The sequence below is a fragment of the Mytilus galloprovincialis genome, chromosome 5 (assembly GCF_965363235.1).
Source record: "Mytilus galloprovincialis chromosome 5, xbMytGall1.hap1.1, whole genome shotgun sequence".
Classification (NCBI taxonomy): domain Eukaryota; kingdom Metazoa; phylum Mollusca; class Bivalvia; order Mytilida; family Mytilidae; genus Mytilus; species Mytilus galloprovincialis.
Window position 1 is genome coordinate 25904028 of NC_134842.1, and position 16534 is coordinate 25920561.

The 16534-nt window shown below is 32.7% G+C and overlaps 1 protein-coding gene and 1 long non-coding RNA gene across 2 annotated transcripts in view; both read right to left on the minus strand.

Moving 5' to 3' along the window:
* Positions 1 to 16534, minus strand: part of LOC143075489 (uncharacterized) — a 391914-nt gene that overhangs the window by 265828 nt on the left and 109552 nt on the right. The gene's annotated exons all lie outside the window — the stretch shown is intronic.
* LOC143075480 (uncharacterized) lies at positions 12282 to 14601 on the minus strand. The gene has a single exon (XM_076250910.1). It carries the CDS (start codon positions 14598 to 14600, stop codon positions 12765 to 12767), a length of 1836 nt encoding a protein of 611 aa, XP_076107025.1. The 5' UTR covers position 14601; the 3' UTR covers positions 12282 to 12764.

A 16534-nucleotide genomic window follows, 5' to 3' on the forward strand; every position in this document is an offset into this window, starting at 1 on the left:
GGGACAGTGGTATAACAGTACAACATAAGAACGAACTATAAAAATCAGTTGAAAAAGGCTTAACTCATCAGATTGACAAAAATACAAGTGAACGTGGCCCGGTACTTATACATCCCGACACATAAAGACACAATGAACAGATCTGAGAGTACTCGCAGTTATCTGACAGCTAGTTCAAAGCCACTAACAACTAATAAAAAAATCATGCAACTAAGACTATGTATACATCAAGAAAGTGTAGAAAGTTTAATAAAATGTTGATTCATTAAGACAAACCGTATGAAGACGAAACGCGCGTTTAGCGTATCAAATTATAATCCTGGTACCTATTTCAGTTAAATTGTTGGATTACTAAAACGTTTTTTTATGATGAATTTATGGCTCTATTGGAATTACGTATATTTCTATGAACGACGGTTGTTGCATTTTCTGCTCAGTTTTTGTGTGCATAACAGCTGATATAATATGTCTAGACTTGTAAGGCGAGGAAATAAACTTCGTTTTCTCATTTAAAAACATTGCAGGAATATACAATCTAATTATATCTGACTTTTTGATTATTAATGGACTAATAATGAAAGACCAGAAGGGACATGCTGTAGATAAAACTTTTAACATCCACGTTTAGATTTCTACAATCCAACTTGACATTTCTTTCTTATAACCGAGACAGATATTTCTCATTGCAAAATTCATAAGTAATAACAACGACATATTGAAAGTATATAACGATTCCTGATATTATATATTGTTTTCTATGGAGCTTTTGTACGTTTAACGTTTTAGAATATGTCAAATCAGATAAGAAGTTTACAAAATTCGGGGTACATAAATTTGACAGCTATACCCTTTTAAAAGAAAATTCTATTAACAAATATAAGTAACCTTTTAAAACGATATGTTGCTTAGAAAAAACTGTTCGACGTGGGATGAATAGATTTACAGTAGACAGTTTTAGCTGGAACAGTTCTAACAAAGAACTGATTTGGACAGTTTTACCTATAATTGATTCTGACAGTTCTATTCTAGAACAGTTTTAGACAGTTCTATCTAGAACAGACCAACTCTTTGGTCGGTTCTACTTCTAGAACAGTTCTACGACTAGAACAGTTCTACGATTATAACTGATTTGTTCAGTTCTACGGCTGGAATTGATTTATAAGTTTTAAGAAATCTTTGTCTTAAATATAAGGCCGTGGCTATTTTCCCGGCTCCGGCAAAATAGCCTTCTTGTCGCTAATTTGCCAGCTTCGGCACAATAGGTGATTTATACAGAGGTTTTGCTATTTTACGGTCTATTTCAGATTTTTAATTACGACAACATGTTTAACCCGCCACTTTCTATATGTATGTGCCTGTCCCAAGTCATGAGCCTGCAATTCACTGGTTGTCTTTTTTTATGTGTTACATATTTGTTTTTCGTTCGTTTTTTTTAACATTGATTAGGCTGTTAGTTCTCGATTGAATTGTTTTCATGCCAAGAAATTGCCTCCGTTGAAGTTCTGCAAATACCCATGGAGCAAATTACATGAATGATTAATATTGACCAGTTTGGTATATTGCCGTATCTGAAGGTCATACATTACTTTGTTAAATGAAATCAAATCTTTAACTACTAATGGGCGCGTAGGAGGTCGACCGGAATTTTTAGCGAGGATTTCTTTTCAGGATGACTTGTATAACACAATTATTTAACCTCATTTACCAAATGTAATAACTTGTTTCCCGATCAACCAAAATAAATATGCTTAAACTAAAACTGACCATATTAGCACTTCATCATGTAAATCTATATATATGTAGCCGCACAGTAATACAGTTATATTTTAGGCAAGGATGGATTGTATGATATAAATGATAGCAATATTGGAAAGCAATGATTACAACATTTTATTTGAATCAGTGTATAGTGCCAGCATGTCCTCTTTTCATTCAAAATATTGAATCGTGAACAAATATCAGTAGTTTTCATACCTCAGACTGACTCGTTAAACACAATTTTTTGACCGCATCAACCAAAATTGACCACATCTGCTCTTATTTTGTTTGTAAATCTTATAGTCGCGTAGTAAATCAGTAATATTTGTATGTAAGGATGGATTGTATAATACAAATGTCAGCAATACTGGAACACAATGACTACAAAATTATGCTGGCATCAATACATAGTGCAAGCAATATCCTTTTTTTATTCAAAATATTGAATCGTTAACAAATGTCAGTAGTTTTGATATCGCAGACTGACTAATGTAACAAAATTATGTGTCCGCATCAACCAAAACGAACCATCTTTGCACTTCATAATGTAAATCTTATAAGCCGCATAGTAAATCACTTATATTTTTTATATCAGAAGGGATTGTAAAATACAAATGACAGCAATATTGGAAAACAATGACTACATAATTTTATTTGCATCAATTTATAGTACCAGCATGTCCTCTTTTCATTCAAAATATTGGATCGTAAACAAATATCAGTAGTTTTCATACCTCAGACTGACTCGTTAAACAAAGTATTTTAACAGCATTAACCAAAAACTGGCCATAATTGCTCTTTTTTATGAAATCTTTATAGCTGTACAGTAATTTAGCTATAATTCAAGGTCAAGAGAGACTGTAATATACAAATTACAGCAATACTGGTACTGGGACACAATGACTACAAACAAATTTCAATTTAGAGTACCAGCATGTCTCTTCTTATTCAAAAAATTGAATCGTAAACAAATTTCAGTAGATTTCATACCTCTAACTGACTTGTATAACATGATTAGTTGTCCGCATCAACCAAAACTGACCATATTGCATTTAAGGGCATACGATACAGTTACCGCGGAGGTAATGACGTTGCTAATGTAAATTGTTATTTTTGCGACGTCAAACTATGACTTATCGGGAAAAGATTCAGTTATTGAATGTTATTATCATTCAAACTTATTTAACTTGAACAGGAGTTCATGGACCCCTCTTTTTTAAAATGCTATTTGGTTTGATTACGTAAGAAGATTATGTGTGCCAATTTTCATGAAAACAAAACTTGTGCAATTTTTTTAATTTTGATAAATATACAGCAAATAATGTCGGGTTTTTTTTTCTCAATTCATGACCATTGATAAATATGAGTTATTTCTGAATGAAAAATGCATAAATGTTTAGTATACTTACAAAATACAGAAATTACAAATTATTTAACAAAAAACAATTTGTGTTTATCTTTTAAAACAAAAAAAGTAATGTCTTTCTTTCGAAAAAGAAAATACGGTCACAAATCCGAATTTTGAGCAAATATACAAAATTTCTACCTCTTTTTACTGAAAAAAGTAGCACATGAAGGTATATTTTTTTATTAAATATTTGATTTAATCAGGCAAAAAGAAGTCTATATGGAATTTTTTTTATCAAAATGTAAATACAATGTACGGGATCAAAACTGTATCGTTTGCCATTAAATCTTATTAGCCAAATAGTATATCACTTATATGTTTATATCTGGATAGATTGTATATAACAATTGACAGCAATGTTGGAAACACAATGACTGCAAAAAAATTATCCCATCAATTTTTAGTACCAGCATGTCCTCTTTTTATTCAAAATATTGAATCGTAAACAAAGTTCAGTAGTTTTGATTTTTCAGACTGACTCGTTTAACAAAGTTATTTGACCACATCAACCGAAAACTGTAACATATTTACACTCGGTTAACACAAATATTGGACCACAACTACTACCATGACTACAGCATTTTGTCCATATCTTTTAAGAGTGCCATTATGTCCTCTCTGTATCCATAAAAATGAACTGTTAGTGGTGCGTGGCAAAACTATTTAACGGCATCATCCAAAACTCACATAACTGATTCGTATATTTTAAAATAATAGGTACATGTATGCGAAGTTCCCTTCTTCGAATAACTTACTGTTAATATATTTTGTAGAATGATTGATATTGTTAGTAGCCTAACGTCCGGGGCCAAATATTTCATTCTTGTTCAGATCGAGTGTATTTTTTCGGACGTCCCAGACTCCCAGATATCATTTCTATTCGTTATGGATAAGTTTGTCTGGACTGACGAGATGGTACACATGAACATACTTGACATACTTATACAACATGCATTTCATTAGTATCCCTATATATACACTGTACAATTTTCGTTTGAACATTTGGCAAAACAAAATCTCAAATCATGAAATTCAATGTAAATCCAAGGCAAACAATGTAAATTACGATTTAAATTCCATGTATTAAATGCATAGAGTTATATTTAGGAAGAGACTGTTAAAAACGGAGAACGAAGCAACGTAAATAATAATGTTTATATCCAATCATATGAAATATTTTTCCGATGTGTTGGGTAAACTTTTTATCCGCGCCGAATTTTGTACTGGACAAATAAATATAGAGAATCTGCTACACAGTAAAGTTATTTTTCTAAATTCTAAGATGCCCTTACTGCAGTGATGTCATTTAGAACTGTTGTACTATTCTGACAGGTTTTGTCAGTTCTGCTGACACTTCTACGGTTAAAACTGATTTAGTCAGTTCTACTGACAGTTCTACGGATAGAACTGATTTGGATAGTTCTACCTAGAACAGTTTATGGGAACGAATTGTGCCCCTCATCTTGTCGAATTGTTTCTTTATTATTATGAAGCTGACTTCATACAGGAACTTCTTATGAAGAAAGATAAGAAGTTAGCAATATCCTTTAACTCTACTTTCCACTATAAAGATGATGTTCTTTCACTAAATAATTCAAAATTTGGTGACTATGTCGAACGCATCTACCCATTGAACTAGAGGTAAAGTATACACCAGATACAGTTAAGTCGGCCTTATATCTTGACTTACATCTAGAAATTGACAATGAGGGTCGATTGAAAACTTTACGACAAAAGAGATGATTTCAGCTTTCCAATTGTAAACTTTCCATTTCTAAGTAGCAACATTCTAGCAGCACCTGTATACGGTGTATGTATCTATCAATTGATACGATATTCCTGTGCTTGCATTTCCTATTATGATTTTCTTGATAGAGGGTTGTTGCGCACAAGGAATCTATTAAATCAAGAGTTCCAGATGGTAAAGTTGAAATAATCTCTTCGTAAATTTGACAGACGCCATCACGAGTTGGTTGACTGTTATAGAATAACCGTTTCACAAATGATATCGGATATGTTCCTTACGTCGTAACTACAATCCCCTTCCCTTTCATAAATGTGACCTACCCAATTAGAATATTTACCGGATTTCACATCTCATAAGCAACACGACGGGTGCCACATGTGGAGCAGCATCTGCTTACCCTTCCGGAGCACCTGAGATCACCCCTAGATTTTGGTGGGACTCTTGTTTATTCTTTAGTTTTCTATGTTGTGTCGTGTGTACTATTGTTTGTCTGTTTGTCCTTTTCATTTTAAGCCATGGCGTTGTCAGTTTATTTTCTACTATTAATGCGTTTGACTGTCCCTCTGGTATCTTTCGTCCCTCTTTTAAGACAACTCTACTATAGAACTGATCCTGACATTTGATCAGTTCTACCTAGAACTGATTCGGACATTTCTACTTAGAACACTTCAGGGTAGAACTGTTCTAGGACAGTTTAAAACAGTTCTATGAAAGATTATTCTGACAGTTAAAATGAGAGGTAAGAAGTGATCTCCACTGTATCCTTGACGTTCGAATAAAAAAAAACTTCGAACGTGCTGAGCATTGAGGACCCCAAAAGGTTTAAAACTCATGACAAAGAAAAATGTCAACAAAAAAGTCAAAAAACAATATACAGAGTAAGCAGGTCTTAATATTACGTTGGGATATAACATGTGACCATTAACACTTGCACAAATGCATAGTTATTATCATTGAACTATCACAAGTGGTTCAATATAAACTGGCCTTATTATACATTATTTTAGTTTTTGACACAACCAATGCAAAAGGATATCTTTGACTTCAAACTATCTGTTTCCATGGTTATTCTTACGCGATTTTCTGAACTTTTATACCATTGTATCGATAGCACTGCTGCTGAACAAGGAGTTTCCGAGATATTACCCACTGATAGTTATTGTTTCCAATTTTTCATTGCTTAGTATTAATACCAGAGAGAGATCCACTCGCTCCGTTTTCAGGTGCGTCAAGCATGACGATGTGTTCATTTAACAGATTGATTTTTAATAAAACTACTTTTCTATTTTTATCATTTTCAAAACAAATTAAGTGCTTGACTTCCAAACCATTGAGTGTACAATTAGCTGATAATAGTTATAGTTCAAGACATAGTGCGCGCACAGAAACTAGTGTCATACTAAAAATGCACCTGAACTGAACAGCATATATGTATACTTTTAATTTAGCATTTAGTCAAAATAACCAAAAGGTTTCAGAAAAAAAAACAACATAGCAGCTTTAATGAAATTGCTAATTAATCATCATACAACACATCAAAATCTGAAAATAGACATTAAGATATAAATTCGTATCCAATTCTAATATTTATAAGATGTTTTTTTTTTTCATTTTGGTTGAAAATGCATTTCCTCTAAAATGGTCTATAAAGGAAACATATTACTAGAATTAAGTGTAAATACATCTTGCTAGTTTTACAGTTTTATTCCTACTAATTGTATGTAGGTGTAACTATTTGAAATGAGTTCTTATTCATTTTCATTACAAAGTCTCTTGGATGAAATTTAGTATTAACAGCTTAAGTTCGTGACATTTAGTCTAGAATTACCGGCTGAAGGTCTATGTTTAGATGTACGATTGTCATGTTTAGTAGACATTTGATATTATAAAAAGTATATAAAGTACCTGAACAGTTTTAATTATTGTGCAATATATAACACTGTACTTTTGGTAATTCAGATCACAAAGTGAGCGTTCCTGCAAAACATTTATATAATCAATTGGCATCTGAATATTGTGAAGTATATAGTTGGTTTGACTACAGTGGAGTTCAGAACTAGTGTACTCCGTTTTTTTTTTTTTGGTGACTTAAGGGAGGAGAATGTCCTAATCAATATGGTTCTAGAATATCCTTTGATATATGTATTGATTAGAAAAAAAACCATTCTTTTACGAGCTGAAGTTCCCACAATCTTTTCTAGAAATCTTTGACGACAACAATAAGACCACTGTCTTCTACTGTAACAGAACTCTGCATTCTAGGGGAGGGTGGGCGTCTTCAGAAATGTTTAACCCTACCACCTGCTTGTATGTCTGTCCCAAGTCAGCAGCCTGCAGTTCAGTGGTTCTCATTTGTTCATTTCTGTCATATTTAGTTTTCGTAAATTGTTTTGTTATCTGGTAGTTTACTCTATTGACCGAATGGTTTCATATTTGTCCTGTCTGGGCCTTTTAAAGCCAACTATTACGTATTTGTGTGTCTCTCTTTAAGTCGTACGGTTGCCTATAATTGCTTACAACCACTTCATGTCATGTCTCTTCGGCAATTATACCACATCTTCTTTTTTTTTATTCAGGATAGAAAAACTTCTCTACCTTCAATCGAATGAGATATATAATTATCGGAAACAGAGTCATATTCTTCCATATTAAAATAAAAATAACAGAAATAATTTGTTGGTTTGTTATTGTGATGATTTACGATGTAAGTATATATATCTTATTTCCTAATCACATTGAATGTTGATCTACTTATTGATTTGTTCAACAATTTTGTATAGTCAGCTATTTTGCCGTTCAACTTTGTTTATCTTGGATCATGTGTTTGTCTATTGTCCTTTCATTCCTAATATTCATTTTAGGTGAGTAAAAAGCGCTGGATTTTATATAATCTGAAATAAGTGTTCTATAATTCTTTGACAATTCGTACCTTTCTGTACGCATTGTTTAAAAAACAAATTTAGTCAACGTGTGGTTGCCGGTGATATCAGAAGATAATTGGAAGAGGTTAAGGGTCGAAACCTAAATCAGGTCACTGAATGAAGCAAAATATGCTAATCAAATTGACAACTTTATGAAATGTGGAAAGCACTCGAAGGGGATTTTTATTTAACAAAAAATAAAAAAATATTTTTTAATCATCAAACAAACCGTTTCTTACAACTGTACTCGTGGATTATCGGATTTATCCAATGACGATAGTTAAACTATAGATTTTTACGACAACGCCAGGGTTCGGACTTTTGATAATTCAACTATTTGTATTAATTCGATAATCCACTTGTATCAATGTAAGAATCTATATGCATCGATCCACTGCTAGTTTTAAATCGAGGAACAGTATTGTTTTATCATAATAGTTTCATATCTCCACTTGGTTAATGAAGAAACAATTTACAAAATGTATGAATATGATCTTTTACTTAAACGCGCGTAATATGATTTTTTTGGGAATCATTACAAAATCCGATTGCAATTAAAGATACGATTTGCAGTAGAAAGAGGTTATCACATTACATCACAGCCCATCAAATTTAAATCCATAATAATTTTTTTTCAAAAAATCGGTTACAAAAACAAAATCTGTTTTTTAAACAAATATGGCTATATTGATTTTATTGAATAAATATTTAAAAAAAAATTTTAATGAAATGTTTCTTAGTTATTAAGATAAGAAAATATGTTATTACAATAGCGACAGCTCTCTACAAGAGAACACATAATGCAGAATTTAACTACTTCCCAGTAAGGTACGAAAGGCCCAAAATAACACATATTAAACAAATTCAAGCTAGAAAACCAACAGCCCTTCCAGTTAATCATAAACACAAACGACACAAATGCACAATACTGAGAGTACTAGCATCCACCAAAAAGTAATTCAAAAGTTAACATAAAATCAACAAAAATATACGTGCATTAAGACTTAAATATCAATCCGCACACTGCCATATATATAATTGATACGATATTCCCGGGCCTGTAATTTCTATCATAATTTCCTTGATAGAGTGTTGCTGCTCAAAAGGAAGCTATTAAACTAAGAGTTATAAATGGTGAAGTTGAAAGCATGTCTTCTTAAATTTCATCGAAGCCATCAGGAGTTGGTTGACAGTTATGGAATATTCGTTTCACAGATGATATTGGATATGCTCCTTATGTCATAACTACAATTCTGTTCCCTTTTCAAGAATGTGACATACCGACATGGACTATTTACCAGATTTGTAATAACACGATGGGTGTCACATGTAGAGCAGGATCTGCTTGCCCTTCCGGAGCACCTGAGAGTACCCCAAGTTTTTGGTATGATTCGTGTTGCTTAGCCTTCATTCTTTTATGTTGTCACTTAGGTACTATTATTTGTCTGTTTGTGTTTATCTTTTTTTAGCCATGGCATTGTCAGTTCATTTTCGATCTATGAGTTTGAATATCCCTCTGATATCTTTCGCCCCTCTTTTCCAGCAGCTAATGTATTTTGTGTAAAACTTATCGACTTCGTCAGCGAATTAGACATGTCCCAGATGCATCAAATAAGGGTACAAGAACGACATTTCATAACTCTTCGATTATAACTTCAAAAAGAAGGCAGCTTTTCCTTTGCAAATCTCATGGAATACAAATACCTTTTCTTATTCTTATATTTTGTCACCTTAAAGTTAACTAGGCTTTTTGTTTTGACACAAGTATTTTTCGACAATTATATATCATTCTTGTAAATGTTTTAATACTTTATTTCAATTATTTGTATTGGTAACAAAATCTTTGTCTATGGTTATGTATCTAATCAAGAAAGTAAGTATTATGATGGGTCTAATGCGGTGGTGAGTATATTACGAGCTAGACGGGAAAATATTAGAGATATCATTGTGTCACAGTATTGCATCTTTGTATATGAGTATCATCTACCAGTAATGTGCTATGTTCGTGTAGAGCAGACTGAGTCATCAGATATTTTACTCAGGAAAAATTTAAATAATCGAAATTTTTACCTTATAAACTGTTTTAAATATAAAAACATTATAGTACCACTCATTTAGTACGATAACAAAAAAACATTTAGTATCATAACCATTTCGTACCATGACTATTTCGTATCATATGGGATATGATAATGTATACCATTTCGTATCATATGGGATATTATAATGTATACCATTTCGAATCATATAGATATTTATAATGTATACATTTTCGTTCCATCTGTATGAATATATTGTTTACCATTTATATCATAAAATTAAATTCCATACTAATACTCCCATGCTTTTTCGAATATATAAATGGCTTTATAAATATTTTGATATGAGCGTCACTGATGAGTCTTATATAGACGAAACGCGCGTCTGGCGTACTAAATTATAATCCTGGTACCTTTGATAGCTATTTCATGCACCCAGTACGATATCGTAGAGTTAAATTTTGATATGGTACGAAATAATATAACTTTTATTTATATGGAACTACCTACCATTCTACATACTATAACATTATATTGTTGTCAAATTGTTTTGCGTCTTCTGTATGTTAGACGAAAGTCGACTATTTAAAGTCCCCAAACAATTTATTTCATTTAATGAAAAATTTCTACAAGTTTAATTTGTTTTGATTTATACATCATGAAGTCTTTTGTTGTTCAATACGTTATAAAATGCGACCGCACTCAGCCGCCAATTTAATAAATGTGGAATAGTATGACATCCAAATCAACTGGTTACATACCGTATAGCGGGTTGATTTCGCGGGTGTAACATTTCGCGATTTTCATTGAATAAGGTATACAAAATATTTTTACGGTTATTTTTTCGGCAGATTCAAAACTTTTATCAATACCTAGTTTTTGGTAGGGTTCATGTTGCTTATTCTTTAGTTTTCTATGATGTTTCATGTGTACTATTGTTTGTCTTTTTGTCTTTTTCATTTTTAGCCATGGCGTTGTCAGTTTATTTCGATTTATGAGTTTGACTGTCCCTCTGGTGAATGTGCACTTTTAAAATGGCGGAATTTATTAAAGCGATTTTGTTCTATCCGCAAAAAAAAAACATACAAAAATTTACTCCCCGCAAAAATTTGATATCAGAAACTGAGAAATCTTTGATGTGGTACATCTACTTTTACTTTTGTTTTGATAGTATTGTTGTAATCTATTGACCATTATACCGATATTATATATATTTTTTGTATTTTAATTGATTGGTTGTTTTTAGGGGACAATAATGTTTCTTGCTTGACTATGTGGTATGGGCTTTGCTCATTGTTGAAGGCCGTACGGTGACCTATAGTTGTTAATTTTTGTGTTATTTTGGTTTCTTGTGGACAGTTGTCTCATTGGCAATCATACCACATCTTCCTTTTTATATTGATGCTTTTCTCGTGATATTGATTGAGATTGATAAGGCGAGGATTCAATGCTTTAAAATGTGTCGTGAGACCTGGATAGTGATTTTTATTATTCATATTAATTATGGAAATTGAAACATATAATAATCCTATAAAATAAGTAAGATATGACTTCTTAGTAATTTTATTTAATTCTTAGGAATGTAACTCATCAGTATCATTGGCCTTTTAAACTTTTTTTGATTCGAGAGTCACTGATGAGTCTTTTGTAGACGAAACGCGCGTCTGGCGTATATACAAAATTTAGTCCTGGTATCTATGATGAGTTTATTTACAACCACTGGGTCGATGCCACTGCTGGTGGAGATTTATTTCCCCGAGGGTATCACCAGCCCAGTAGTTAGCACTTTTTGTGCTGACATGAATTATCATTGATATGGTTATATTTATAAATTAACTGTTTACAAAATTTTGAATTTTTGAAATACTAAGGCTTTTCTACCTCAGGCATAGATAACCTAAGCTGGATTTGGCAAAACTTTTAGGAATTTTGGTACTTAATGCTCTTCAACTTTGTACTTTATTTGGCCTTTTAAACTTTTTTGGATTCGAGCGTCACTGATGAGTCTTTTGTAGACGAAACGCGCGTCTGGCGTATATACAAAATGTAGTCCTGGTATCTATGATGAGTTTATTACAACCACTGGATCCATAACAGTGCTGGTGGAGATTTATTTCCCATAGGGTATCCCCAGCCCAGTAGTTAGCACTTTGTGTGCTGACATGAATTATCATTGATATGGTTATATTTATAAATTAACTGTTTACAAAATTTTGAATTTTTGAAATATTAAGGCTTTTCTACCTCAGGCATAGATTAACTAAGCTGGATTTGGCAAAACTTTTAGGAATTTTGGTACTCAATGCTCTTCAACTTCGTACTTTATTAGGCCTTTTTAACTTTTTTGGATTCGAGCGTCACTGATGAGTCTTTTGTAGACGAAACGCGCGTCTGGCGTTTATACAAAATTTAGTCCTGGTATCTATGATGAGTTTATTTGCAACATGTGATAATTAATGAAATTAATATAAAAAATATACCAAGGACAATGTGCAGGTTGATTGGCTTAAATAAAGGTACTAACAGGTATATCTTCATTAGTTTCAAAGTTACATAAAGTATTTTAAAGTATAGTAATTATTAAAATATTTCATTTCAGTTTTTGTTATTTATTTCTATGATCGTGTGTTATTGTATTTTGTATATGCTTACATCGTGTGCCATATTTACATGCGACAAAGTGTTTTTACTTAAGGAATGCAATGCTAAGCTATATCACAGAATTAGATATAGAAAGGTAGATGACTGATTAATTGTAACATTGAATGGGGCCCTGTCGTATAATAACATATTCATACCTTCTTAAGAAATTAAAAAGGCTAAATGTAATTCATAAATTGATAAACATTACGTATATCTCATAACCAAAATAATACAAAACAACGTCAAGCTCACTTAAAACGAAAAGAAGAAAGTACCGTGGAAAACGCCTTTGCCTTTAAGTCTTTTAGTGCCTTTTTCTTCTCATTCTTTGAGGAAAAGCTTGTTGTGGTATATATAGTAGCCTGTACCAAGAGATCATTGAGGCTACATTGCTGCTGTGTGGTGTCTGGTCTTACAAACGGAATATCTGTTTCCTCCTCAATAACCATATATAACGTATTCCCAATAGCTTGTGTGAGTTTAGAATCGTCACTGGTGGTTGCTTTCTGCAAATCGGACATCAAGCTGATTATTGTGTCACTTTGTTTTTCATTGAACGGATTATTCATCCGTGTTTTTATTTCTTCCATTTCTTTCATAGATATCTCTTCTTCTTGTTTTGAGTTTTTACATTCTTTATTCATATGGAAATACACTCGGAGAGCTGCTTCTGGGGTTTCAATAATGTCTGTGATCTTCCCTTTGATTTCATTGGCTTCTGTCTCAGTACTATGAGCTATTAGATTGCTCTCTAGGAAATAGTGCTTGAGATATCTTTTGTCTAAGCACTCTATCATGTAGGATAAAACACTTACAAGGGCTAATAATATTGTAGAATGACGATCAAAGAGAGCAGGATCGATTTGTCCACACTGATGGTAAAAGGCAGTTTTCCAGTGAAACGTGGTTAGTACTGAAACATAATGTTTAAGGTATCCTTGCTGGAGGGATTTAAGAAGTAGGAAACATAATCTTTGTTCAGAACTAAGGTTTGAAGCTAGGATAATTTCGGCTTGATTGAAGCCGAGACAAAAATCGACGTCGGCAGAAGGGTTGACAATTGCCGGTTTAGCTACAACGTACACCTCCGACTGGAAGATTTTTTCCACAGCTTCCGCACTCGGCCACAGAACTTTGTCGCTGGTAAGTATCCGAACTCGCCATTCTTCCAGACATTTCAGTTTTCCCTCAAGAGGAAATGCAGCGATGAAATCATTGCTGGATTTATAATTAAATTTAATCCGGAATACATTTTTGCCAGATGAATCCTCAATGTAATGTCTGTCGTTTGCCTCTGTGCCCTTTGGATGAAAAGACGTCAGCTTGGCTACATCGTGTACTGCATTATCAGAATTGACTGCCTCTATTAAACCAGCGAAGGTTTGATACATGGCAGTACCAGACTTGTTGTGTGGTTTTATTTCAGCAAGTACGGTTAGAAGGTTGTTAAGAAGAGATTTCATACTTGGAGATAAATCACTTAAATCCATTACCGATTGGAAATATTTTTTCGTAGCTCTAATGTCTGTATCCTGGTTTCTTATATATATTTCTTCATTAGCTCCCCCAACCATCTGGAAGCCAACATAATGTTCTTCGCACATGCCAGGTTTAGCGTCACGGTTGATGCCGACACGATTATAATGTAACCCCTTAGAAACAAGTGGCACTGTAAATACCTGCAACAGACCGCACATTATTTTAAAAGCCTCTCTATCGACTTCTTTTAGAATACGACTGTGGATGTATTTCCCGTTTACCAAATTGTGGGTAAACGAATGTTTAAATTTGTCACCTCTGACGTGAACAAAACAAGGTAGATCCTCTCTATGTTCTAAAGCATCTACGGGTATGGAAACCCCTGATATAATCAGGTAGTCAAAGTCGCCTTCGTTCATGTTTGACCGCAGCCTCGTTTTTTCTGCCGTGCTCCCCACTACCATACACCACTCTTTGCCAAAATGAGAAGCAAATTTTGTAATATATTTGCAGTACCTGCTTTGCCGTGCATCATTCGGTACTTGTTTGCTTTGGTCCTCTAACATTTTGAAGAAGTTCTGGACAGACCAGTTTTCATTCTGCATGTTACTCTAAAAAATACAATTAAGATATCTAATGGATAGAAAAATAAATTTGAAATAATCAGGATTGACAATCTTCTCCTTTTTATATGTGACACAACATGAATTTTCTTCGTCATTTTCATTTTCATTTTTATTTCCTATCGGTTATATTCCATAAAAATGCCTTTCGATATCATCTTTGTCATGAAAATTGTTGGGAGGAGTATTGTGGAAAATGTGTTTTCTTCTTAGAATTGATGTGTTCCCCTCGGTTTTACTTTGTAATCAGATTTTTTTTTATTCTCAATCGGTTTATGGTTTTTAGTACCGGTAAAAAGTAAAATCACAAAAATACTGCGGAAAAATCAAAAAGATAAGTCCCTAATCAAATGGCAAAATCAAAAGCTCAAAGACATCAAACGAATGAATATCAACTGTCATTTTCCTTTCACGGTACGTGCATTTTCTTATATAAAAAATGGTGGATTAAACCTGTTTTTAAAACCTCTCACTTGTATGACAGTCGCATCAAATACTATTATTTTGACAATAATATGTGAACAAAACAAGTAGACATTATGGGTAAATATGTCAAAAATAATTTTAATCATTATAAAAACAAACAAATATTGAATAAAGAAGCACAAAATGACATATAGACCAAGGACATAAGCAAAAACAACTGTTGCCTTTTTGTATATGTTTTTGTTATGTATGGTCGATATTAACCGTCTTATCGTTATGTATGGTTGATATTAACCGTCTTATCGTTATGTATGGTTGATATTAACCGTCTTATCGTTATGTATGGTTGATATTAACCGTCTTATCGTTATGTATGGTTGATATTAACCGTCTTATCGTTATGTATGGTTGATATTAACTGTATTATCGTTATGTATGGTTGATATTAACCGTATTATCGTTATGTATGGTTGATATTAACCATCTTATCGTTATGTATGGTTGATATTAACCGTCTTATCGTTATGTATGGTTGATATTAACTGTATTATTGTTATGTATGGTTGATATTATAGTATTAATGAATGGGTGTTTTCATAATGGCCCTGTTATATGTCCAAGGTCTGTTATAATGGTCGAGGAAGTCTGTAATGGCCCGAGGCAACGCCGAGGGCCATTACAGACATCCGAGGCCATAATTACTGACCGAGGACATATAACAGAGCCATTATAAAAACACCCATTTCTTAATACATTTATTAACCAACTGAATAAAAGTGTATGTGTTAATATACCAAATATCCAAGATATTAAGTTGACAGAAGTTATATGTTGAAAAAACAGGAGGAACAGTGATCCCTATATATGGTTCTTTGATGTTGGTTGGTGGTTACTAAATTAAATAAAATACAAAAAAGTATTATACTCTTTTGGTTGATATTAACTGTATTATCGTTATGTATGGTTGATATTAACCATCTTATCGTTATGTATGGTTGATATTAACCATCTTATCGTTATGTATGGTTGATATTAACCATCTTATCGTTATGTATGGTTGATATTAACCATCTTATCGTTATGTATGGTTGATATTAACCATCTTATCGTTATGTATGGTTGATATTAACCATCTTATCGTTATGTATGGTTGATATTAACCATCTTATCGTTATGTATGGTTGATATTAACCGTATTATCCTTATGTATGGTTGATATTAACTGTGTTATCGTTATGTATGGTTGATATTAACCATCTTATCGTTATGTATGGTTGATGTTAACCGTATTATCGTTATGTATGGTTGATATTAACCGTCTTATCGTTATGTATGGTTGATATTAACCGTATTATCGTTATGTATGGTTGATATTAACTGTATTATCGTTATGTATGGTTGATATTAACCGTATTATCGTTATGTATGGTTGGTTTTCACCGTATTATCGTTATATATGGTTTATATTAACCGTATTATCATTATGTATG